The 24,974-nt window shown below is 38.3% G+C and overlaps 1 protein-coding gene across 1 annotated transcript in view; it reads left to right on the top strand.

The window, feature by feature from the left end:
• klf8 (Kruppel-like factor 8) overlaps positions 1-24,974 on the top strand; it is a 114,638-nt gene that overhangs the window by 64,858 nt on the left and 24,806 nt on the right. Inside the window, 1 exon segment of the mRNA XM_055017424.1 lies at positions 22,965-23,213. Coding sequence (XP_054873399.1) covers positions 22,965-23,213 — 249 coding nt within the window.

The raw sequence follows: 24,974 nt of genomic DNA, 5'->3' as shown, positions 1-24,974 counted from the left end.
GTAGTTTATAATCCATATGAGTGATGGGGAAATTTGCTAAAAAAAACGGCACGAGTTGTTGAGATTTTCTTGTTAGTTCTTGAGCAACGTAGTCCAAAGAATGACAAAATGTTGAACTTTCTTGTTTATTCTAATCTAGTTTATCTCAATCCTGATCTAGAAGATTTGTTTTTGTTATAATCTGACACATAACTGCAGAAATCGCTGTAGTTTAAGCACCTATTAACGTTAGTGTTAAATAAAACTGCACCATAAAGGTCCGTGTGTCTTAAAATCACGTATTAATAACTAATGACTAATTTTTTGTGTCTTTTGGTTTTGTTTCATGTTGTTTGTCTCATTTTTTGTCATTTTGTTTCTCTTTTTTGTCGTTTTGGGTTTCCTTTTTGTCTCGGTTGTTTTTTTTGTCTTATTTTTGTCATTTTGTGTTTTGCTTATTCGTTGTTTTGCGTATCATTTGTGTTTTTTCGTCTTCCTTGTGTTGTTTGTCTAGTTTTTTGTTGTTTTGTTTCTCACTTTTGTCATTTTTACTCTTTTTGTAATTACATGTAAAAATGCATTTGTATCATTTGTGTAATTTTTTGGTCTTGTTTCTTATTTTTTTGGGCCCTTGTAACTTTTTTGTCTAATTTTTCGGCTCTTTTTTGTTTTGTTCCATGTCGTTCGTCTCACTTTTTGTCATTTTGTGATCCATCTTTGTAATATTTTGTTTTGTTTTTGTTGTTCTTTCTTTTTGTCGGACTTTGGTCATTTTGATCATAAAGTAAAATACTACATCATTCAGTTCCAGATATGTGTGACTGAATGTTTTGTTCCTTTGTAGAAACACTGTGATGATTTAGAATGTACTTTTTTGGAAACATTAGGAGTTGTGGTTATTTATAGGTTATTATGCTGTGATTTTACTGTTCCGGTCCACTGGAGATCAAACTGGGCTGAATGTGGAACCTGGACTAGATGATTTTGACTCTCCTGATCTAAACCAGAGAGCTGGAACTCATCAGCAGTGAAGGTGGAAGTTTCATTCACGTGTCAAAGAGCTGCACGGCTGTGATTAAAGTCAGTGTAAGGTTAGCCAGTGTGTAGGCGGAAAGGACGAGCAAGTTACCAAGGAAATCAACACCAATAGGCAGCTCCTATTGGGTAACGCTGGGCTGAGCGCTGAGCTGGGATCAGCCGACTAACAGGTGGGGTAACAGTTAGCGGGGCAGGCCGGGGCAGGGGCAGTTTGCTGAGAGGGGTGGAGCTGCATCTGTGGCTAATATCTGCCCCAGCTGTTGTTTTTGCTCTCAGTCTTCATCATATCATCCATATCTGCCTTCCTATGCTTCACGCAGTGCGTTAACGTGTAAATACGGCTCAGGAAATCACAGCGAAGGCCGAGATTAGAAATATCTGGTGTTCACAGTAAGAAGTCGTACGTAGAGCGAGGCTCACGGGGGGTTAATCCGGTTATTTTGTTGATGTTTGATTAGAATATTTAGAGAAAATGTCATGAATTAGCAAACTTGGAGCAAATTCGAGTTTAGAAAAAACACATTTCCACGTTTTTGATTTCAGTGTTTTTTATTGAGATGTGAGAAGTTTTTATCACAGAACATTTGTTGACAAGAATTATTAATCAGTTTTATTACTGTAGGTCTGGAATGGACAATCTTCTTTCTTTCTTTCTTTCTTTCTTTAGACTTTCTTTGTTTTTTCCTCTTTTCCTACTTTTTCTTTCTTTCTTTCTTTCTTTCTTTCTTTTGCAGTAGGTGAACCACAGTTAATCGACATAAATATTCTATTTTTTAGTTCCAGGACAACGTCTGTATTGATTCTGCAGATTTCTCATTAAAATACAAAACATGTCCTTTTTCCCTACAAATGCATCATTTATTATTTGGCAAATGTAAACATTTTATAATTTAAGATCACCAAAAATACCCGGGTAATTGTCTGTTATTTGTTTTTGTTTATTTATTCATTTATTTTTTTGCTAATGGCACACCTATAAAACACAGAAAATAAAATAAATTAAATAAATAAATTCTTCTTTTTACTTTTTTCTGTAGAAACCCAGTTAATCTCCACTTCTTTTGTGCCAGCACATTTTATATTATTTTATGAATTTATTTAAAATTTGCACTTTATATGGCGTAGATGTGTTATTAAATAAAATAAAATGTATATTTTTAAAATTGCAGATACACGATAATAGAATTATTGCAAATGTCCATTTTTTTAAACTATAGATTTGCCATTAAAGAACAGGATTTTAAAAATATATATTATTTAACTTCTTTTTTTAAACAATAAAATTTAAAAAGCAGATTTTTTTTTTACTGCTGGCACACCTTTAATGATACAGGGAAAGATTTGTTTCTTCTCTTACTTTTCATGTTAATAGAATTTAGAACACGGCAGCAAATTTTCATTTTCAGTTTACGGAAGCAATTTTATGAAGAAATTTTAAATTTTTCAATTTGTATTTCTCTTTATAATAGTGAGAGCAATTTTAAAAATCGAGATGTAACTTCCTGTAAATGTTTCCTGTTTTTTCCAGTTACTGCTGCTGCACCAACAGATCCACCATTAAAACTGTTTTTTTTGTTTGTTTGTTTTGTTAGTTTACTGTCTAAATGCTGTAAATGAATAGAAAATCTCCATTTTTTTAATCCCAGGCCAACGTGTGGGTCCTGAGCTCCTGCTGTTATTGTGCAGGTCTGTTTCTAGGAGTGTTGTTGATTACAGATGACTGACTTGCAGCAGATCGATTCCTTCACTTCATTTCTCCTCTGAGCTCCTATTCTTCCTGCTGCCTCCCTCCACCTTTCAACAGCCGCCACAGCGTTCATCTCACCTCTGCACTTATTGATTTCTCCTCGTAGAAAAAATAAAACCAGTGGTGACGCCGACTGAAAGCCGATCAGCGGAGTTTCTTTTCACTCTGCTGTTCTTTTTTCTTTCCATTCTCCAGCGATGGCCAGCGTACAGTAGGTGCAGCGTTACCGAACATTTATTGGTCGCCTTTTTGCTCCATTTGGCGATTTTCCACCAACTAGCCAGGAGCTGAGAATCAATGAAGCATGAGCCTGGTTGCTTTTACATGTTATCTGCAGGAACAGAGTCTCTGTGTTGTTGTTTGATGCTGAAAAGCTAGAAGGTCCAATAGGAGCTGAGTGAGTCCAGAAACCAGAACCGGAACTTGTGGTTAGATCAGCTGAATTAACCCTCCTGTTGTCCTCATTTACAGGCACCAAAAAAAATTGTGTCCTTGTCTGAAAAAAATCCAAAAATTCAGCAACAAAATTCCCCAAATTTCAGAAAATTTGCAAAACCTTCAGGAAGAAAAGTCCAATAATTCCTTCGAAGTTTTATTTAAAAAAAAAAATAAATAAATAAATAAAATTTGGCAAGAAAATTCTTGTAAATATTCTCAAAAAATGAGTAAAAATCTTCCAAAAAAATCCTAAAAATATAAAATAAGTGATTCCATATATATCAGTAAAACTTCTAATATTTTCTTTAAGAACATTCACATAAAAATCAACTAAAATCCAGTGAAATTCGCTGGAAACATCTTTAACATTTCTTTTGTTCCACCAAAAAATGTTCAAAGATTTCTCAAAAATGTTGAAAATGTGGACATCAGAAGTTTCACTGTGAAAATATTTTTTTCCCCACATTTTCAAACTTTAAAACGGGTTAATTTGAGTTGCAGGACGACACGAGGGTTAAAGTCCTGCACCTGTATGGAAACAGAACAAGCATGACCAGAAGTAGAGCAAACTCAAAAATGTCTCCTGTGCAGTACGTAAAAATTATTCTGCCATAAATCATGAAAAAGAGAAAAACGAATGCTGATTTTTTTTTTGTGTTCACAGCTGAAATGAACTTGTCCTTATTTTTTACAAGCACCTCCAAGTGTTATCAACGCTGGAAAAACACAAATTGTGATTCTACATATGAGAAATATTTAACTATTTTTCATTTTTAATTAGTTTCCTTACTCGTTTCATATCTGCTGTGTAAACACCACCTGCAGTTCAGTTGAAAATTATCAGAATTTTCCTGACATGACTGTTGGTCTGAGCTGAGTCACTCATAGCTTCATGGTTTTATCAAAGAATGCAGAATTTTTTGTTTTTTGCAGAATATTGTTCGAGCAAATGGTTTATTTTTTGTGAATTTTTATATGAGACACATAGGTGAGAGTGTTGCTGGTGAAACATGAAGATTATAGGTTTTAAGATGTCCTGAGGATGAATGTTTTTACAGTTTCTAGCTCTGAAAAGACACCTTTCAGTCCCGTAGATGGGTTTTTAGGTTCACAGTTATCTATAGGAGCCGTTTATGCCTCCTGACGTGTAACCTGACATCAATAAGTCACAATGGGCCTGTCAGCGCTGCCGTGTTTAGCGCTACATGCTAAATGTTAAACAGCCGCAGCGACCAGGCTTCGGTTTGATACTGTCAGAAACAAAACGGCTGCAAAGCGGGAGAGAAAACTGAGCTGCTCCTTCTCCTGTGAAGTTGTGAATACTCCAGCGCCGGTCACATGTTCTCATCCATGATGCATTAGCATGTAAATACCTCTCTGTGGTGTAAATACCCCTCTGTGGGGACACAGGGTTACTGATAGCAGAGCTGCTTTACCACCAGATCACTCATCACTCTATCCGTGTGAAAGGCGGCCCAATTAAAATCCTCCGGACATATTACATCCTTCTCTCCGCTTCCATTCAAGTCGGAGATCACATGAATTAATTGCGAGGCGAAGACTGGGTGACCTATTTTATGATGGAGGTTGAAGTGAGGCAGAGGGGAGGAGGAAAGAGGAGGAAGCTCCACTGCAGCGGCTCTGAAACGTCCAGGCCTGAAGCCTGTGATTGTTTCTGAGGCGGTTATTTTACAGCCTCACAAACCAGCAGATAATTTTTAACTCCAGAGCAAGTGAAAGGTCAGGCTGGATTTCCACGTCAAGTTCACCTTCCTGACTTACAGAAAGTTTCATAAATAGATAGTTAGCTGCTCATATTTACAGATTTCTGAGGCTGTTACACCTTTAATATTCTTTGTTTTCGGCTTAAGATGATTCTTATGCTCAATTTTACATTTAAATTCTCTCGTGTCAACTTAATCCGAAATTTCCCGTCAAATTTCTTCTTTATTTGCTATTTTTGCAGAAAAAAAATCACCTCATATTCACAATTTTAGTGTTATTTTTAGGTTTTTATTGACTAAAACATGGCATGGAAATATCAAATCCACACATTCTGAAGTCAAAATACGTTGCCTGTCTGTTTAAATCAAATCTAATCACCAAAATATGCTTTGGCCAGTCCTAATCATAGACAGTTATTTACTATATTTACATATTTCTAAAGGTTGCTACATCTTTATGTTTTTTCTCCTGGACTCCACATGATTCTTATGCTCAGTTTTACGTTTAAATTCTCTCACATTTCAACTTACAGAGAACCTTCCCCTTGATCTTCTTCTGTTTTTGCCATTTCTTAAGATAATATCACCTCATATTGACTTTTGACCTCAGTGTTGGCAGGATTTTTAGGTTTTTGTTCACTAAAATGTGGCATGGTAATATCAAATCCATGGGCTGCAGGAGTCCAAGGACATTGCCTGTCTGTTTAAATGAAATCTAAGCACTAAAATGTGCCTTGGTCAGTCCTAATAATAGTCAGATAGTTACTTATATTTACATATTTCTGAAGTTGTTGCATCTTTAATATATTTTCTGCTGGACTTCAGACGATTCTTATGCTCAGTTTTGGATTTAAATTCTCTCATATCTCAACTTACACAAAAACTATCCCTCAAATTGATTCTATGTTTGACTTTTTTGACTTCTGATCCCAGCGTTAGTGTTGTTTTTGTGTTTTTTAATAAGATTAGCCTTTATTAATCCCACAGCGGGGGAATTTGCAGAGTTCCAGCAGCAAAGATAGCGAAAACATTTAAGGAAGGTGGGACAAAAATAAACCAAAATATACACAAGAAATAACAGTAGAAACACATGAACAGAAATACTGGGAGAAGCATTAGTATTCAATTCAATTTCAATTCAATTTTATTCATATAGCGCCAATTACAGTCAAATTGTCTGGAGACGCTTTACAGAACCCATATGCCTGACCCTGATAGTATGGCACAGAGATAGAAAAATCTATATCACACAAGGTTTTTAACCATCATGTCCTCCTGGGGGTCAAATTGATCCATTTTAAAGTTTGAAAATGTGGAAAAAATATATTTCCACAGTGAAACTTCTGATGCCCACATTTTCAACATTTTGGGGAAAACTTTGAACATTTTTTGGTGGAAAAATAGAAATGTTAAAAATGTTTCTTAAGAACATTCACAAAAAAATCAACCAAAATCCAGCGAAATTCACTGGATTTTAGTTGATTTTTATGTGAATGTTCTTAAAGAAAATATTAGAAGTTATAGATATATATGGAATCACTTTAGATATTTTTAGGATTTTTCTGGAAGATTTTTACTCATTTTTTGAGAATATTTACAAGAATTTTCTTGCCAAATTTTTTAAAAAATAAAACTTTTAAGGGAAACTTTGAAGGAATTATTGGAATTTTCTTCCTGAAGGTTTTGCAAATTTTCTGAAATTTGGGGAATTTTTTTTCTGATTTTTGGGATTTTTTCAGACAAGGAAACAATATTTTTTGGTGCTTGTAAATGAGGACAACAAGAGGGTTTTTAAATGTACAAATATTAATAATTCACTGATTTTTCCCTTAAAATGTGGCATTAAAACATCAGATCCAGACGCTCTGAAGGCTGCAGGAGTCAGAATTTGTTCCCCGACTGTTTAAAACCAAATCTAAAGACAAAGCTAGAGCTCTGGTCAGTCTTCAGTTTCCCCTCTGAAGCCTTTAAACTGCAGCAGAACTAATAATTTGTCTTTGGAAAGACAAACTCTGGCACCAATGTTCCCTGTAATTTTTCAGTCTGAGTGTGAGCAAACACACAAACTCCCTGAGCGTTCCTTGGACCACTGTGAGCAACATCAGACGTGTGCACTGTGGTCACACCAGCATCACATCCATTCAAGTTACATGGTTCATTAAAAGAATCAAATTACAGCATTTACATTTCTGTTAAAACACTTTGTCAACAGGAGCCAGTTGAAGGCTGCAGTGATTTTAGTGACACGACAATGTATAAGAGTGAAGTTATTGAATATTTGTCTCTCTTTACTGTTGCAGTGGTTTTGCAAATTGCAGACGGACCCTGTTCACTCCATAGACACCAATGTTATTCCTGTAGCTTGAAAGACAGCTACTTTTGATAAAACTGGGCTTGTAGCACATTGTCTGCCTTGCAACAATGGGAAAGAGGCACCGTTTATGTTTTGACAACCTATATCTAATGAGTTATTGATGCTGGAAGTGTGAATCTGTGAATATCTTTCCAACTTTACTGAACTTGGGGCCACTACCACCTAAGGAGTGATATATTTAATTTTGAAAAAAGCATTTAGCCGTACTTAAAGCTTTAAGTGCTTTATTAACACGGAACTAAACATTTTGTATTGTTTTATGATCACAGGTTCTGTCTGAAAAGAGGTGGCATCATTTTAAACAGTGAAATCAAACTAATAAAATGTAATGACCAACCAGTGAGCAATACTGGATTCTGCAAAAACATAAACAACTTTTTAAAAAATCTAAATCTTATCTTAACACAGTTAATGTATTAACTTATTTATGTGTGTATGCATGTATTTATTGATTTATTTAGTACTGTTAACATATCAGAGTTCTGAGTGAATTTTTCTTAAGATAGGCAAAGGCCATTTATTGATTACATATAGGCTCTTAAATGTTTATTAAAAACTAAAAAGCATTTAAAAAAAACAACTTAGGCATTTATTGAGTCACTAAAATACTGTAGAGTACAGACCACATCAGCATGATTATAAGCATCCTCTGGTAAATTAACAACCAGATACTGATGTCTCTCACCATATGGACTTCAGGAGATGATTAGATGATGATAAACTGTGACCTACTGGTTGGGTTCTCTCTGTTCTCATGTTTCTTACATGTTTGTCCCCTGACAGCCGGGTCCTAATGTTTTTTGAGCAACACACCATACTATGACGTTTTTACAATGATGGTTCTACTATGGAACCAGTTTGACATGTTCAGGTGTTCTTTGTGTGAAAACTCAGAGATTTCAGGTATCAGAAGGTGGTTTTCAACTTTCTTTGTTAACTTTCTGCCTCAACTTTAAATTAAATTTCCTTCACTAAGCCAGCCCTCTGGACTTCCAGGAAGCTGTGTTCCTATTGGCTGTCCAGGTGGCTGCTTGGTGTTATCAGGAACACCTGAGCAGGTCAGTGTCTTCCTGCTTTATTTAGCTGCAGACAAACATTTCCTCTGTTTCTCTTCACCAGTGAACCGAGTTTGGTTCCATTGCTTTAGTTTGTTTTTTAGGCGTTGGCTTGCAGCTTCCAGCAGTAAAATCGTCTTTAATGTGTTTCTTGGTGTGTTTTAGGGCTTTGTACTGGATAGTTGTCTTGGTAAATGTGGTTCTTTAGCCACAGTTAGCACATGGTACTAATGTGTGCAGTGATTAGTGGATTTGGTGCAGCTGAGTTGTGTCTTTATCTTGGCTGTAGTGAGTCTTCAGAGGTTTTTGCTCAGACACATTCTGTATTCTTGTTTGAGAACCAACGTTGGTTGTCCAGAAGGTAAGAGTTCCTGTCCTGATTCTCTGTTCTCAGAGGTTCTCTGGTAGGCTGCAGGAGACTTTAGCATTTGGGTTGTGCTAGTTTGGTTTTTGTATGGTTTCATTTGGACGACTATCTTGAGGCCCCTCCATGTGGTTTAGTGAGGTTTTCTGGAACAGTTCTACAAAGCAACCTGCAGCAGAAGAGACTTTGAGAGTTTTTAGGAAGTTCTGGAGACCAGACTTTAGAGCAGCAGAAACATTTGTCAGCAGTTTGAGCAGGAGAAGGTGAGCTTCAGAGTAGAAATGAGAAGGAAACCTTCTTGACCCGTGTGGTGAGGTCCTGTACCAAGAGTTTGAGCAGGTTGTGAAGAGTCTGTAGTTCTTTAGTCTGAAAGCACAAGAAGAGTCGACTCATTAAAGGAGAAAACAGGAGATATTGTTGGTTCTTCTGTCGCTCTGCAGTTTCCAGTTTCCTTAGACTGAATATCAAGTTTATATTTTAAATGATTTCCCATGTGAGCCCAAGAAGACTTCAATAAACTATAAACTCCCTCCATCCCCTGAACACAACATATTTCATTACCATGTTAAATCTTTTTTTTTAAATGTTTTTGAGTTTGAATCATAGTTTTAGCATAGCTTTTTTTCTCTTTGCTTGTTTAGTTTTGTCATCTGTGTAAAAGGTGCTAAACAAATAAAGTTGAATTGATAAACTGAATAACTGACTATCTCATGATTGTGACAACAGAAGTATTTTCATTGTGAGTTAAGGGTCTATTTCATTTTTAAGGTTGGGGTTAAAATCTTGACAGAAAAAGAAGATTAAAGAAATAAACTACATAACAAAAAGCAATTAAATCAAAGGGAAAAAAATTTAATACAATAAAACTTTAAAAAAGTTTCATTATTAAAAAGATTTAAGAAATTTAAGATGTAATTTTTTAATTAAACATTAAATTTTTTAATTAAATGTTTTGTCTTTTTAAAGGTTTAATAATCTAATTAAATGTTTTGCATTTTTAAAATGTTTAATATTCTTCTTGTGTAATTGTATTTTTTAAATGTTTAATTCTGGAAAATATTTTATCTGTAATTTTGAATATTTGTATTTTAAAAATTTTGTTTAATTTCATAATGACATGTATTGTATCTTGTTGAATTATCTCATTCAATATTTTGTCTGTTTAATATAATTTAATTGTATTTAATGTTTAACTCTATTAAACAGACAAAATATTGAATGAGATAATTCAACAAGATACATGTCATTATGAAATTAAACAAAATTTTTAAAATACAAATATTCAAAATTACAGATAAAATATTTTCCAGAATTAAATATTTAAAAAATACAAGTACACAAGAAGAATATTAAACATTTTTAAAAATGCAAAACATTTAATTAGATTATTAAACCTTTAAAAAGACAAAACATTTAATTAAAAAATTTAATGTTTAATTAGAAAATTACATCTTAAAGACAATAAAACTTCAAATAGGAATTAAACAGAAAATACAATGAAGCATTTAAAAAGAAAATTAAACATTTAAAGGTGGTAAAACATTTAAAAAGAAAAACAAAGATTTACTCGAAACATTAAATATTGGGAAAGGAAAAAGAACTCAAACAAGCCAATAAAATATTTGAAAAACAAACATTAAAAAGACAAAACATTTTCTTAAAGCGCTTTCTAGTCTGAAACGAAAACATCAAGTTGTTTCTTCAAACATTTCCTCTTTCTATGTTCTTGGTTTGATTGTGGACAGATTTACTAAGAACTCATTTCAGAAAACTGCTTTCCAGATAAAGTCTACTAGTAGTTGAAGGCATTGATCAAACTAATGTTACCTTCTGATCTCCACAAACTTTACTGTTCAGTGAAGAGAATCAAAGTTTGTTGAGGATTTCTAAAAAACCCACAGATGAAGGTCTGAGAAGAACTCAGATGGATGATCTAAATGTGAAATCAAGACTCATGGTCACAAGTTTTAAGGCTTCTGTTAACCAGAAAGTTCAAACTAACAGAGAAGTACTGAGAAACTTTTAAGATTTCAGTCCTCAGACTGTGGAAAGGTTCAAACTGACAGAGAACTACTCAAGAACTTCTAAGATTTCAGTCCTCAGAGTGTCTGAAGGTTCAAACTAACAGAGAACTACTCAGGAACTTAGAAGATATCAGTCCTTGGACTGTCTGAAAGTTCAAACTAACAGAGATCTACTGTGGGACTTAGAAAATTTCAGCCCTCAGACTGTCTGAATGCTCAGGTCCTGAGGACTCGGGAGGTGTGGAGGCTTTGGAAAGTCTTGGAACTGAGGGTTCCACCCTCCAGCGCATAGGCTGAAGTCCAACCTCCTGAGAAAAACGGTCGAGTCGAGACTCGAGTTAAAAAAAAAACTCGAAAATGGCAAAAAATAGATGATAAATGCGCAAAAAAAAGAAGAATTAGTATCTGAGCGAGTAGCTCAGGGGAAAAGAAGACAGACTACCAACTGGAAGGTCGCAGGTTCGAGACCCGCCACCGGCCTTTTTCTTTGTTCGTCTTTGTCAGGATTTTCAAAAAATTTAAGAAGTGTCTGGTCTTGAACCAGCGACCTGCAGCTCCATAGGCAAATCCTTAACTCACTGAGCTACAGATCAGATAAAAAGAAATAAATTCGTCGTCCCTTTGGCATCGTACTTCCTAAAGTGACCACATGGGTGGAGCCAAGGCGGAGTCTGGGTGGAGCCGGGGCGGAGAGTAGGCGGGGAGGTGGGTGGCGGCCTCCCCCCTCTACTCCCCCACCTCCCCCCACCACCCACCACACCTTCCCCCGCCCAACGAGTTTTTCGAAAATCTGAGTCTCCACGGGTTTCCCGAGTTTCTTGAGTTTCCACCAGGTCGGAGGCAGAACAAGTTGTCATGAAGAGATGTTGAAGTCGGCCAGGATGGACTGACTTTTTACAGCGACTAGAAGGAAGACCACTAGAAGAGCAGGTCTTTAACCACCATCCATAAAATCCATGGAGTCACTCCAGAGAAATGAAGGAAGGTCAACTTTTATCAACCTCCATCCAGATGTTCACCTTGATATCGTTGAGATTTTTAGCACCACAAACCTTTAGTATCACACTTTATTATCATTTATTAGGACTTTAATGGAATCCACCAGCAGATTTAGTTTTTGTTGACAAACTTTATTCTTGTCATCGTGGGACTGCAGTATTTAAAACTGTTCCTTCTATTTGACCTCATGTTTATTAGTTTTCGTGGAGAAAGTTATTTTAGTTGTCGATTAGTCTCTTAAAAACTAAATAAATTGGATTAGTCAAGAGGTTTAAATTTCTTACTTTGTCATATTTTAAATATGACAAAAAATATAAAAATAAAGCGTCTTGAGACAATTTGACCTGTAATTGGAATTATATAAATAAAATTGAATTCAAATTGTATGTATCTTGTAATGTTGGAGTAATTCAGCCATATATGTTGGAAAACACATTTTCTTTGTCCATTAATCTGTTGTTTTCTCCAGTAATTCATTTCTTGTTTTGGTTTATAAAATATCAAACCCAAATATATTCAGTTTACTGTCATAAAAGCCAAAAAGATTTACATTCATGATGCAGGAATCAGGCAGTTTTTCACTTTTTATCTTAGTTTAGTCAGAAAGATAGTTGATAATGTGTGAATTGTTGCAGCTTGTGAGCCGTAAAAGGTTTTAATCTTTGGGGCCGAGTGTCAGAAAATATTTAGAAACCAACATCAACAAAACACTCAACAAAGATTTGAACATCATTAAAGGGAAATCCAACTTTTGCATGACCATGTCTAATTAAAGGACATTTATTTCCAATGTAAATGTGTGATATTCATCCTCTGGAGCTTTCTCTTCACATCGTCTTCCACCTGGACTGCTTTGGTCGGGAGCATGTGCAACAAACATTTGAAAAACTGCACTTTAACATCAATGAATGACACTGAAGTTTAATCTCTACATAAATGAGACTGAGTCTGAATGTGCTGCTCTGTCATTAACTCCTAAGTTTAGGGAAAGTTCAAACAAAAGAGGACAGTTCAGATAAGACTTGAGAATGAGCTTATTTTGAACAAACATCTCAGACTTTCTGAGCTTCAGCACCTCTAGCAAGATATTTTAACAACAAGCAACTCAAGAGATCCACAAGTTGGAGAGAGTTAGCTTTAGCTGAGCCAAAGAACATGTGGGACGCTAACCTAGCAAACATTTCAGACTTTTCTCTGTGAATTCTGAGAAATAATTTCCTATTTAATGACAGAGCTACACATCTTAACTCAGTCTCATTAAAACAGACTCTAATTCAGTGTCATCCATCCATATTAAAGTGCAGTTACCCAAAATGTTTGTTGCATGAGCTCCAACAAAACCTGTCCAGGTAGAAGGCCACTTTGACAAACAGGAAGTGGAAGATTCCAAGCAGATTTATAGAAGGGGGAACCGGACTGTACTAAGTGTGGTCGAGTATAGAGGGGTGTTTTGTGGGTTTTTAAAGCTGATAATGATTATTAGTGAGACATTTGGAGTTGATATTCATTTGCAGTAAATGAAAGTATTTAAAATCTTGGAGTTAAACTTAGAAGAATTCAATTCAATTCAATTTTATTTATATAGCGCCAATTACAGTCAAATTGGCTCGAGACAGTGGCAGGAAAACACCCTTTTAACAGGGAAAAAAACCTTGAGCAGAACCCGGCTCTAATGTGGGGGGACCCATCTGCCTGCTGGCCGGGCGGGTTGAGAGGGACAGAAGAGGTAGAGAGGTAGAGATAGAGGGATGGAGGTAGAGGGATAGAAGAGGTAGAAAGGTAGAGATAGAGGGATGGAGGTAGAGGGATAGAGATGGAGGGGTAGAGGTAGAGATAGAGAGGTGGGGGGGTGGGACACAAGGACCATAAAACACAGCCACACATCTGAAGCATCCAGCATCCAGCTCTGGGACCAGGGACACTCGGAGAAAGGACACAGAAAGAAACAGAGTGAATGTAATGCAATAATGGTATATATAGTAAATACATAGGTAGTTAGAGAAGGGCTCAGTGCATCAAGAGAGGTTCCCCAGCAGTCTAGGCCTATAGCAGCATAACTAGGGGCAGACTAAAGGGACGTCAAGAGGGGAAGTCAGTTTTGCAAATGAAAACACCAGCTCACCCCGTCAGGGTCACCCAGTCAGCCCTAACTATAAGCTTTGTCAAAAAGGAAGGTTTTAAGCCTGGTCTTAAAATTAGAGAGGGTGTCCACCTCCAGAACCCAAACTGGGAGCTGGTTCCACAGGAGAGGAGCTGATAACTGAAGGCTCTGCCTCCCATTCTACTTTTAGAGATTCTAGGAACAACAAGTAAGCCTGCAGTCTGAGAGCGAAGAGTTCTGCTAGGGTAATATGGTACTATCAGGTCTTTAAGATATGATGGAGATTGGTTGTTAAGAGCTTTATATGTCAGAAGAAGGATTTTGAATTCTATTCTAGATTTAACAGCAAGCCAATGAAGAGAAACCAATATAGGAGAAATACAGTGGTATGTAAAAGTTTGGGCACCCCTGGTAATTTTCAAGATTTTCCTTTATAAATCGCTGGTTGTTCAGATCAGCAGTTTCAGTTAAATATATCATATAGCAGATGAACACAGTGATATTTGAGAAGTGAAATGCAGTTTATAGGATTTACAGAAAGTGTGCAATAATTATTTAAACAAAAGTAGGAAGGTGCATAAATTTGGGCACCCTTGTTGTTTTGTTGATTTGAATGCCTTTAGCACTAATTATTGGAACACAAAATTTGTTTGGTAAGCTCACTGACCCTTGACCTACATACACAGGTGAAGCCAATCATGATAAAGGGTATTTAAGGTGGCCAATTGCAAGTTGTTCTCCTCTTTGCATCTTCGCTGAAGAGTGGCAACATGGGAGCCTCAAAACAACTGTCAAATGACCTGAAAGCAAAGCTTGTTCAACATCATGGTTTAGGGGAAGGATCCAAAAAGCTAGCTCAGAGATTTCAGCTGTCAGTTTCCACTGTTAGGAACATAGTGAGGAAATGGAAGACCACAGGCACAGTTCTAGTTAATCCCCGGAGTGGCAGCCAAGAAAAATCTCAGATAAGCAGAGGTGAAGGATGATGAGAACAGTCAAACTCAACCCACAAACCAGCTCCAAAGACCTACAACATGATCTTGCTGCAGATGGTGTCACTGTGCATCGTTCTACTATTCAGCACACTTTGCACAAGGGGATGCTGTATGGGAGAGTAATGCGGAAGAAGCCTTTTCTATGTACATGCCACAAACAGAGTCGCTGGAGGTATGCTAAAGCACATTTGGACAAGCCAGCTTCATTTTGGAATAAGGTGCTGTGGACTGATGAAGCTAAAACTGAGTTATTTGGACATAACAAGGGGCGGTATGCATGGAGGATGAAGAACACAGCATTCCAAGACAAACACTTGCTACCCACAGTAAAATTTGGTGGTGGTTCCATCATGCTGTGGGGCTGTGTGGCCAGTGCAGGTACTGGCAATCTTGTTAAAGTTGAAGGTCGCCTGGATTCCAGTCAGTATCGGCAGATTCTTGCGAACAATGTTCAAGAATCAGTGACAAAGTTGAAGTTGCGCCGGGGCTGGATACTTCAACAAGACAACGACCCTAAACACTGCTCAAATTCTACTAAGGCATTCATGCAGAGCAACAATACAACGTTGTGGAATGGCCATCTCAGTCCCCAGACCTGAATATTATTGAAAATCTGTGGTGTGATTTAAAGCGGGCTGTCCATGCTCGGAAACCATCAAACCTGACTGAACTGGAGATGTTTTGTAAAGAACAATGGTCAAAAACACCTTCAACCAGGATCCAGACCCTCATTGGAAGCTATAGGAAGCATTTAGAGGCTGTTATTTCTGCAAAAAGGAGGATCTACTAAATATTGATGTAATTTTTCTGTTGGGATGCCCAAATTTATGCACCTGCCTACTTTTGTTTAAATAATTATTGCACGCTTTCTGTAAATCCTATAAACTTCATTTCACTTCTCAAATATCACTGTGTTTGTCTGCTATATGATATATTTAACTGAAGTTGCTGATCCAAACAACCAGTGATTTATAAAGAAAAATCTTGAAAATTATCAGGGGTGCCCAAACTTTTACATACCACTGTATGATCTCTCTTGCTAACTCCTGTCAGTACTCTGGCTGCAGCATTTTGGATCAGCTGTAGATGTTTCAGAGAGCTATTGGGACAACCTGATAATAAGGAATTACAGTAGTCAAGCCTCGAAGTAACAAATGCATGGACTAGTTTTTCTGCATCACTCTGAGACAGGATGTTCCTGATTTTCACAATATTTCTCAGGTCGAAAAAGGAAGTCCTACAGATTTGTTTTATGTGTGAGTTAAAGGACATGTCCTGGTCAAAGATAACGCAGAGGTTCCTCACAGTAGTACTGGAGGCCAATGTAATGCCATCCAGAGTAACTATATGCTTTGAAAGCAATTCTCTAAGATGTTTGGGGCCAAATACAATGACTTCAGTCTGGTCTGAATTTAGTAGTAAGAAATTATAGGTCATCCAGGTCTTTATGTCCTTAAGACAATCTTGCAGTCTAGCTCGTTGATTAGTTTCATTTGGCTTCATAGATAAATACAATTGAGTGTCGTCAGCATAACAATGGAAATTAATACAGTGCTTCCTAATAATATTGCCTAAGGGAAGCATGTATAATGTGAACAGTATTGGTCCTAAGACAGAACCCTGAGGAACTCCATGATTAACCCTAGTATACTCAGAAGAGTATTTATTGACATGCACAAACTGGAACCTGTCTGATAAGTAGGATTTAAACCAGTCCAGTGCTGTCCCTTTAATGCCAATACAATGTTCTAGTCGCTGTAATAAAAGTTTGTGGTTGATTGTATCGAATGCTGCACTAAGGTCCAACAAAATAAGTATAGAGACCAGTCCATTATCTGACGCTATGAGAAGGTCATTAGTAACTTTCACCAGAGCTGTTTCTGTGCTATGATACACTCTGAAGCCTGACTGAAACTCTTCAAACAAGCTATTCCTTTGTAAATGTTCACATAATTGATTTGCAACTGTTCTTTCCAGAATTTTGGAGAGAAATGGGAGGTTGGAAATTGGTCTATAGTTGGCTAAAACACCTGGATCTAGAGTGGGCTTTTTAAGTAAAGGTTTGATTACAGCAACCTTAAAAGCCTGTGGTACATAGCCTGTTACTAGAGAGAGATTGATCAGATCTAACATTGAGGAATTAATTAAAGGTAAAGCCTCCTTGAACAGTCTAGTTGGGATAGGATCTAAAAGACATGTCGATGGTTTGGATGTAGAAACTATTGAAATTAGTTCAGAGAGATGTATGGGAGTGAAAAATTCTAAATATCCATCTGGTCTAACAGCCAATTCTAAAGCATCTGTACTCGATGATACATCTGTGACATTTGCAGGAAGGGCCAGAGTAATTTTTTCTCTATTCGTAATAATTTTGTTTGTAAAGAAGCTCATGAAGTTGTTACTGCTCAAAGCTAAAGGAATACAAGTTTCAACAGAGCTCTGACTCTTTGTCAGCCTGGCTACAGTGCTGAAGAGAAACCTGGGGTTGTTCTTGTTTTCCTCTATTAAAGATGAATAATATGTTGTCCTGGCATTACGAAGAGCTTTTTTATAAATTACTAGACTTTTTTTCCAAGCTACATAAACTTCTTCTAAATCAGTGGCGTACCACTTCCTTTCCAGCTTTCGGGACGCCTGCTTTAAAGTCCGCATCTGGGAATTATACCAAGGAGCAGGTCCTCTCTGAGATAGAACTTTCTTTTTTACAGGTGCAACACTATCAAGTGTTGTACGCAGTGAGGCTGCAGCATTATTAACAATATAATCCACTTCTGTGGGGGTAAAATTGTAATATTTCCCTTCCATTATATCATTAAGAACACACAGTTTAGGGTGCTACTGCGGTGTGTTTTTGGGTTTTAAGAGGTGAACAGGAAGAGTTTTTTTTCGTATTGATTATCTTTTACGGGCTGCACAGTGGCGTAGTGGTTAGCACTTTCGCCTTGCAGCGAGAAGATCCCTGGTTCGCGTCCCGGCTTTCCCGGGATCTTTCTGCATGGAGTTTGCATGTTCTCCCTGTGCATGCGTGGGTTTTCTCCGGGTACTCCGGCTTCCTCCCACAGTCCAAAAATATGCTGAGGTTAATTGATTACTCTAAATTGCCCGTAGGTGTGAATGTGTGAGTGCTTGTTTGTCTATATATGTAGCCCTGCGACAGACTGGCGACCTGTCTAGGGTGTCCCCTGCCTTCGCCCGAGTCAGCTGGGATAGACTCCAGCCCCCCCCGTGACCCTAGTGAGGATTAAGCGGTGTATAGATAATGGATGGATGGATTATCTTTTACTTTGTTCCTGGTTGGAATGCCCATCAATATCAACATGAAGTTCACTTTTAGTTCTGTTGATTTATTTTTATTTTACTAACACCCATTTGTTTTCAACCCCCTCACATGTTGTGTTGTTGTAAACTTACTCTTTCAAATAAATTCTCTTCTAACCCTCTGGAAACCAGCGTTTGAACTGTTTTTGTGTTGCTCCTCACCTACTGACAGCTGTGGACTAAAGGCTATACTGTGACGTTTTTAGAGCGACATGCTATACTATGATGTTTGTTGGGCAACACGCTATACTATAGGCTTTTTTAATTGATATATTACTGTAACTTTTTTTGTTTTAGGTTTTTTTTTGGTTTTTTTTTTTAGCAACATATAAGAATTTGAACAGTTTTAAAAATTACTATACTTTTACTTGTGCAATGAAATTATTATTCTATGGCATTTTTTAGATGACATATTATACTCTGATGTTTTCTTGAATTACATACTATTTTGACAATATATTGCACTATGACATTTTTTGAACCACATATCATACATGACAATTTTAGGCAACATCCTATCATTTTGCGCTTTTTGAACCACATAATAATCTATGTGTTGTTTTTTTTTCTTGCCAACATGCTGTACTATGAACTACAGGCCATACTATGTTATTCTTGAGTAAAGCATACTATACTTTGACATTTTCTGAACTACATCCTATACTATGGCGTTATACACAGAGTGCTTTGGTTACATGTTGATTTATAATCTAGATTTTTTTCTGTTTTGTTTTTTGACGGGATTACCATAGACCTGACCGTGAACACCGTTGACACCCACCTCAGGGAGACGCTGTCTAAGATCTCAAGGCTGCTTGGTCGTGGTCTTTCTGGCACGTACTCTTCCAAGATGAGCCGGGAAGTTTAACACTGATGGAATGACACCAGGTCTAAGCCGACAAACTTCCAATTCCTCCTCAACCCATAGTCTCTGGGAAACCTACATGGAGTAAGAAAAGTAGACAGAGAAGTAATTAAGTCTGTACACAACATATTAAAAAGAAATCATGCTAATAAATTAAGTACAAAGAACCGAATTCGCCAATATACTGGAGACCAAAGTTATTTAATTTGATAAGTATAACCTTGTTTAGTAACATTTCAATGATTTGAGAGCAGTCCTAAAGAACTGCCTGTAATCCCAATCATAAAATGGGTTTGGAGGAAGAACATAGATGGTAATCTGGATATACATGAGTTAGGTTTTATAACTACTATTGGTAGTATTGGTGGTAGTAATAGCAATGTGACTACTACTAGTAGTAGTGATAGTACACTACTGCTGCTGCTGATACTGGCACTGCTACTACAACTTGTAATACTATTACAAATGCTGATACTACTTCTACGACTCTAACAGCTGTTTATACTACTACTGCTGCTTGTACTTTTAGTATTACTACTACTGCTTGTACAACTATACTACAGCTACTATTAATCGTCTGGTATTTGGTTGTCAAGCTGCTAGCTCGCCTTAGCGTTTTGCTAGTGGCTAACTAGTTAGCTCTCATAGACTGGAAGCTCTCAACAAGATTTCATAATGAAAAAGAGCCAAAAACTATTCTTACCTATGAAAAGTTATTCCAAGTTTCCTTGTCTCAATCGTACGACGTAGTGTGTAACTGTATGCAGCACAGTGAGACGGCATACTTCTTGTTTCCGTTTTCACGCTGTCTACATCAACAGAATGCACTGAAACTTGTCCCCCACTAGCTTAGCCTCGGTGTAGCACGCAGCTCAAAGGGGCGTGTCCTATCTACTCATTCATATCTATGAGAACAACGATGGCTACACATAAGGACGCCTGACGTTGATTAGCTGCGTAAATACCATTATATACAGTCTATGGTAAATACGTATGTGAATCGCATCATTGGCTGCAGCAGCCAGTCACCTGTCACTCACTGACTCACACTGAAAAATAGCACAGAATGAATTGTTACGTGTTTATTTTATTTACAATTTAGGTTGGATTTTTTTTTTGTGCGCAGCGCAGATTTTCTGTGCGCGGAGACCGTGTCAGCAGTGCGCAATTGCGCACGCGCGCAGCTTAGAGGGAACAGTGTCTGGCACTGAGCCGGATGTGTCCTTCTGTCACCCTGCCCAAAATTATCGTCTCTGCTTCAGCATGAAGAGACGTTTTCTATTTTCCTGGCGGATAACGAGCCGCTCTCCATCCTCACTCTGTCCTCTCCTTTTTATTCTTCCTCCATCTCTTTCTCCTTCAGATCAGAGCTTGCAGGAGTCCGGAGAGGTTTATTCTCTCCTCTTTTTTCCTTCTCTCTCTCTATCTGGACTCGAGCCTTTCAGTCTCTTCTTTGGGGGATTTTGCACACAGTTGTGGGGTTTTAATCTGAGCGACCGTGAAAATAGAAGAAGAGGAGAAAGAGAGAGGAGGGGGAGAAGGAAAAAAAACGAGAGGGTGAGGTAGGAAGGGTGTGGTTGATGCACAGAGCCGAAGGGATGCTGGACGGGGGAGAGAAAAGGTGAAGGAGGTGTGGTCGTGATGGAGAGACGAAGGGAAAAAAGAGGGTGGAGGAGGGAGGGAAAAGGGAAGGGAGTTGGAGGTGGGTGGGGAACGAGTGGAAAAACATGGAGTCAGCTGATGGCTCCCAGTTTCCATGGCAACCCTAGGCCTTTCCCACCCACTCTCTCCTTTTTTTCCCCCTCCCTCGTCTCTTTTCTCCTCTCTGCCTCACCCACTCCCTCGCTTCTTTCACACTTCATTTTCTTTTTAGTTTCTTCTTGTTTCTGCCTCACTCTAATCACGTTAGGGCCTCGGCTTCTTTTCTCTTCCTCCGTGTCCTTCCTTCCATCTCCAGAGCTCCATTAACCCTCCTGTTGTCCTCATTTACAGGCACCAAAAAATATTGTTTCCTTGTCTGAAAAAAATTTCCCTAATTTATGAAAATCTGCAAAACCTTCAGGAAGAAAATTCCAATAATTCCTTAAAAGTTTCCCTTAAAAGTTTTTTTTTTTTTTTTTAAATCCCCCAAATTTGGCAAGAAAGTTTTTGGAAATATTTTCAAAAAATGAGTAAAAATCTTCCAAAAAATCCTAAAAATATCTAAAGTGATTCCATATATATCAGTGAAACTTCTAATATTTTCTTTAAAAGCATTCACAAAACAATCTACCAAAATCAAGCGAATTTCGTTGGATTTTGGTTGATTTTTTTCTGAATGTTCTTAAGAAACATTTTAACATTTTTTTTCCACTAAAAATGTTCAAAGATTTCCCCAAAATGTTGAAAATGTGGGCATCAGAAATTTCACTGTGAAAATATATATTTTTCACATTTTCAAACTCTAAAACGGCTCAGTTTGACCCGCAGGACAACAGCAGGGTTAAATTCCTTCTTTCCTCGGCCCAGTTGTGTGCAGGTCGTGTTGTCGAAGCTGCTGCTGCACATTCAGAGCTTTTGCAACCAAAGAGGAAAAAGTGACTCCGGTTCTCGCCTGGAATCGTCCGAAAAACGCCACAAACGTAGCGACCTGTGATGCAGTAAAACATGCAGCCGGTTGATATTTGCGTGCTCCTAACCCTGCAGCTGAACCGTGTGACTCGGTAGAAGGGCGTAGCGGCCTCCACCCTCCTCTTCACCCACAGCCAAACTCAGCTTGGAGCTGGATGGAGGCCAAGTCCTGGACTGGAGGCTTTCTGCTGCTGCTGTCTCTCTTTCACTCTTCCTCTTTTTTTAACTCTCTCTCGCTCAGTACCAGTCTCTCTCCCCCCACAGCGTCCCACACAGAAGCCACTGTTCCCGCTGCTGTGGAGCTTCATGGCAGCTGAGCCCTGGGTGGCTGCTGCTGAGAAAACCGAGGCGTAGTACGAATAAAAAACACTGATGCAGGTTGTTGCAGAAGTATTTATCTAACAGGAAGCAAACATTTCCACGGAGGTCATGACTGGGCAGGACTTTAGCTTCGTCAACAGAGAAGAAGCCTTTTGGACGTAGAAAGAAAATGTTACAGAATGTTTTTGTTTTTAAAGTTTCATGTGTCTGATGCATTTAATACTACATTACCCATGAGCCTCAGCATCTTTCAGACCCAAAATGCTTTGCTGCAGATTTTCTGATTGTTTCCTGATAGTGTAACTGAATCTGAAAGTTCATGTTTTTTTTAAGCTGCATGTTTCAAACCAAACTGCACCCCAAAGGTGATAATCACCATCTTTTATTTGAAGTTTTTCATTTATTATTTTACTATTTTTACTCTGAGGTGGGTAGAGTAGCCAAAAAATTGTACTTAACCTCGTGTGGTTCTGTGGGTTCTGTGGGTTGAAAATGTGGAAAAATATATATTTCCACAGTGAAACTTCTGATGTCCACATTTTCAACATTTTTGGGAAATCTTTGAACATTTTTTGGTGGAAAAAAAGAAATGTTAAAAATGTTACTTAAGAACATTCACAAAATGTGTTTGATTGTTATGTGAATGTTCTTAAAGAAAATATCTTAAGTTTTACTGATATATATGGAATCACTTTAGATATTTTTAGGATTTTTTGGAAGATTTTTACTCATTTTTTGAAAATATTTACAAGAATTTTCTTGTCAAATTTGGGGGATTTTTAAAAAGTACAACTTTTAAGGGAAACTTTGAAGGAATTATTGGAATTTTCTACCTGACAGTTTTGCAAATTTTCAGAAACTTGGGAAATTTTTTACTGAATTTTTGGATTTTTTTTCAGACAAGGAAACAATATTTTTTGGTGCCCGTAAATGAGGACAACAGGAGGGTTAAAGAGGTCTTTTCTAATCTCCATCCTGATCTTTTGTGTCTTCATCTCGTTCCCTCCAGCAGGCAGATGTAGGTGATGACTGCTCACAGCCCACAGACCTGAAGGTGAAGACGGAGTGTAAGACGGAGCCGTGTTCGCCTCAGTCCAATCCCGCCGAGGACCAGACCGAACCCGTCGACCTGTCGCTCAACAAACCCCGCTCGGCCTCCACGACCAGCACCACGGTGAACCCGGCGCCCAGCAGCGCTGTGACCCAGCCCAGCCTGTCGGCCACGCCGGTGCCCTCCGCCGTCCAATCCATCGGCTCCATGGTAACTAGAAACCCTGCAGCGTCACCTTACAGCCAAACTGAACACAGGAGGAGATCCTGGGAGGAACCTGTAGTGTATTTACGAGGTGGACACACGCGTTCATCTATTCCATGCTCTTTACTGCCATGATTCACTTCATAACAACAATGGTGCACATGCGCAACGCAGCAACCTGAACTCTACGGTGTTCACAGTAGTACAAAAAGTTTCTGCGTCCATAACATCGTTCAACCGCTATGTGGTCAATACACCACATCATTCCCCTCTTTAGCTGTGGAACAGTAACTAAAATGATTCCATTAAACAGCTGAAAATGTTAATGAACACACTGTCCTAACAGAATAGCAGTTTCCTGATAATCCATAACAAAAGTATTATGTAGCCTCAGTCTATCTCTGAAAACATGTTAACAACCAACATTGTCAAGTGTAACATTCAGTGTTTTAAACTGCATTAGTACATTCATATGAATACAGTGCACTTTAGGCGTACAGTTTCAAGGTATGAATCTCGCAGGTGGATTAACCACTCGTTTTGAGCGTCTCAGAACCACTGGTTTAGGTCCCAGAGACCCTGGAGTCAGGCTAGCAGTGCTTGCATCCTCCTGTGCGCTGCTACAGCCTTCACCAACAGATAGTTCAGTCTGTAAGTCAGTATCACCTTTATCAGGGTCAGCAGCCACTCGAGGCCGCATCTGATCTCCGTGGCGTCTGTGTACTGTTTCAGAATCACGTTCTCGGACCTCATACGACACAGGACCAGTCTGTCTTAAAACATGTCCAGGAATCCACTTATGTCCTCCCCCCACAGTGCTGTGTAGATACACCGCCTCATCCGCTTCAAAAGAACGGTCAACAGCGCTGCGGTCATGAATATCCTTCTGTCGATACGGTTTCCTGCGTACCGTCCTGGTGATGGAGGGCTTGAGGAAATCCAGTCTCGTGTGAACATGCCTGTGAAGAAACAGATCAGCAGGGGACTGTCCCGTAGTGCAGTTAGACGTCGTCCGGTACTGCAACAGGAACAATGAAATCTTGTCCTCAATGTTATGTTCGCTAGCCTTTTCAAACCCACTTTGAAAGTTTGCTGGGTGACCTGGAGCACTGGTGGTGTGCAGGATTCCATTCAGCTTGACAAAAGTCTGAAACTCACCAGATGTGACTGTAGTAGCATTATCTGTCACGATTTGCTCTGGCAACCCATAAGAGGCAAAAAGTCTCCTCAGCCTTGTGATGGTTGCTTGAGATGTGATTTGTGACATGCGAAACACTTCCAACCATTTAGTGTAAGCATCCACAACTATCATGAACATGTTCAAAAAAGGTCCTCCAAAGTCAATATGTAATCTTTTCCAGGATTCTCCTGGAAACTCCCATGGGTGCAGAGGAACCTGCTGTGGCATTTTCTGCTCTAGCTGACAGATCTCACATTCCTTACAGATCCGCTCCACGTCTGAGTCAAGGTCTGGCCACCATACATATTTTCTAGCAAGAGCTTTTGTTTTCACTATGCCTTGATGGGCAGTGTGGATCTCTTGTAACACTGCTTTTCTCATTTTTGAGGGTACGACGACTCTGGTGCCCCATAAAACACAACCTTGCTCTGTGGATAATTAATTCCTTTTGGTAGCAAACTGTTTTAAGTTTTCGTCGACTTGGTCGGGCCAGCCTTCCATGACAAACTTATACACTCGGGATACGTCACTGTCTGTGCGTGTTGCCCTGGCAACTTGGATTGTATTGAGCGGTGCTCCCTGTAGAT

The sequence above is a fragment of the Amphiprion ocellaris genome, chromosome 14 (assembly GCF_022539595.1).
Source record: "Amphiprion ocellaris isolate individual 3 ecotype Okinawa chromosome 14, ASM2253959v1, whole genome shotgun sequence".
NCBI classification, from domain to species: Eukaryota; Metazoa; Chordata; class Actinopteri; family Pomacentridae; genus Amphiprion; species Amphiprion ocellaris.
The sequence above is the reverse complement of the archived record's forward strand: the minus strand, read 5'-3'. Positions and strand labels throughout refer to the sequence as shown.